At 38.4% G+C, this 2,491-nt stretch overlaps 1 protein-coding gene across 1 annotated transcript in view; it reads right to left on the reverse strand.

Annotated features, from left to right (window-relative positions):
- Nucleotides 1-2,491, reverse strand: part of LOC107658962 (neuroplastin-like) — a 44,208-nt gene that overhangs the window by 12,879 nt on the left and 28,838 nt on the right. Inside the window, exons 5-6 of the mRNA XM_016447710.1 lie at nt 941-1,077; nt 125-400 (exon numbers count right to left, since the gene is read on the reverse strand). Coding sequence (XP_016303196.1) covers nt 125-400; nt 941-1,077 — 413 coding nt within the window. The remainder of the gene's footprint in view (nt 1-124; nt 401-940; nt 1,078-2,491) is intronic.

Raw genomic sequence — 2,491 nt, forward strand, 5'->3', positions numbered from 1 at the left:
TTTGAGACTTTAGTCTTTGCAACTTTACAGATCTTCTTTATGCACCAAGAGCTTGTAACACTCCAAAGAGAAAGGAAAAATTGAAATCGCATCATATGACCCCTTTAAAAGCAGAGTGCTACTTACCATCTGGAACCTCGTCCGGCCTCTTGCGCTTCTCGTAAACCACAATGATGACCACGAGGATGATGATCTCGGCCAGGACGCCCAGGAAAGGCCACAGCGGGGCGAGGTGACTCCGCACCCGCAGGATAGTCATGGACTCTTTGGAGCCGATGATGTTGGAGGCATTGCAGACGTACTCGCCCGGGTCTGTGCTGATGTCCAGACTGATGATACTCAGTTCTGTGAAGTTGCCTTTGTTGATGATGAAGAAGCGGCCGGTGCTGTTGTCAATGTCCTGTTACGAGAAAATGAAGAGAAAATTCATCTAATCCATGACATCATCTCATCTTCTGTCTATGAAATAAATTTCAATGCGATTCCAAGTCATATCATGAGGGAGAGTAAATGATGGCACAATTTGTATTTTTGGGTGAACTATTCCTATAAATAACGTTTAAGGTTAATATTTTTATTCAACAAGGATGCATTAAATTGATCAAAAGTGTCAGTAAAGACATTTATGATGTTACAAAAGATTTTCATTTTAAATAAATGCTGTTCTTTTGAACTTTCTATTCATCAAAGAATCCTGAACAATAAAATGTATCGTAGTTCACACAAAAATATTCAGCAGCACAACTGTTTTCAACTTTGATAATAATCAGAAATGTTTCTTGGGCAGCAAATCGGGATATTGGAATGATTTCTGAAGGATCATGTGACACTGAAGTCTTACAAGATCCCAGCAACAAATGACATTTACAATATATTCAGAAAGAAAACACTTATTTTAAATATGGATATACTGTATATTATATATGACTTGCTTACGTACAATGTAAGATCCCCGACCAACTTTCTTGCGCCACAACCACATAGGATGCGGGTATCCCACTGATTTGCAGTACAGCGTCGCATTTTCACCTTCTTTTTTGTTCTCGCTTCGTTTGTGGCCGAAGATTTCAGGAGCAGCTGGGCAGAGACAGAAGAGTTTACCTGTAATGATGCTTTTACATCACTCATCACTTTTCCGTGTCTTTCATACAAGTTAATCATTAAAAACGCTGCCATGAACATATTATCAGAGCAATTTGTATGGTTCAGAGTCTTGCTTAAGGACACGATGCTGTTGAATCTCTCCTTATGCTGACTGAACCAGCAACAGTTCATAATTGTACCAGCATTGAGACATAAAGGCAGTGACATCAAAACTGACTACCTTTAATAATACTTCCTATATAATATCTCCTTTTGAAACAGGAAGTTGGGACATGACAAATCAAAGGGTTGTTTAAATAGCAAATTAATATCATAACACTAGTCAACTCATGTCAGGGTCAAGGGGCGGGACATTCACATTCAAGACAGCATTTGATTGGACAAAAATTTGCATACACTTGAGAGCAAGATAAGTCATCAGTATTTTTGGTCTTTTTCTGGAAAACTCTTAATACATTAATACATACAGAAAACAAGATTAATATTTTAAGTCATTTTGCATTTCAAGGAAATGTTTATCAATTTTAGAATGTTTAGATATCTGTACTGGAAAACATGACCAAAATAACTGAAAATGCAAAATAGCATAAAAATAGAAGTCTTCTTTTCTTAAACTATTAAACTGAAGTGAGATGAAATATGGGGTCAGAAAAAATTTACTTAAAAGGGAAAACAAGTTTATTTTCTGACCCCACTGGCTGATTTATAATTTTTTTCTTCTTGTTTTAAGCCGTTCTTCTGTTTTCTTGATTTCTCAGAAAATGACTTCTCATGTAATTTTACATCTCAGATAAATGTATCTTGATTTGAGAATGTTTAGACATTTGCACTGGAAAACATGACAAAAATACTGAGCAAGAACAGAACTTCATACAGCATACAAATAAAAGCCACAAAACTCATATTTTGATTTCACACGAGTTTTGGATGTGGAAAACAAGTAAATTTTAATCGTTCTTGCATAATCGTGTATCCCAACACCACAAATGATTGACATAATGAGATGGCGCAGACTTAATTAAAAGCAACCCCCCCGCGGGAGCGGTAATTCAGGCTTCCCTTCTGTGATGTGCTGAGTCACCATCATTCCCCTTCACTGGATGATACACAGCTCAATGTCACAAACCCCGCGGCCCAATATTCCCCGGAATTAAGAAATACTGCATACGATCGTAATCCCCCCCCCACCCGCCTCACTCATTTTAACACGCTGCACCTTCTGCAGCCGCCGCTAATCTGTGAAATTGCCATAATTCCCTCCGTGCAATTAAGCAGGATGAAACGAATCTCGGAGCGTGAACGTGTAGGATGGAGAAGGCGTGGATTGGAATTTGGCTGACATCACCAGCTCTAATTATGGTGCACACGTGCCTTCTGAGGATAGTGT

This window comes from Sinocyclocheilus anshuiensis, unplaced genomic scaffold (genome assembly GCF_001515605.1).
Source record: "Sinocyclocheilus anshuiensis isolate Anshui unplaced genomic scaffold, SAMN03320099.WGS_v1.1 scaffold1010, whole genome shotgun sequence".
NCBI lineage: Eukaryota > Metazoa > Chordata > Actinopteri > Cypriniformes > Cyprinidae > Sinocyclocheilus > Sinocyclocheilus anshuiensis.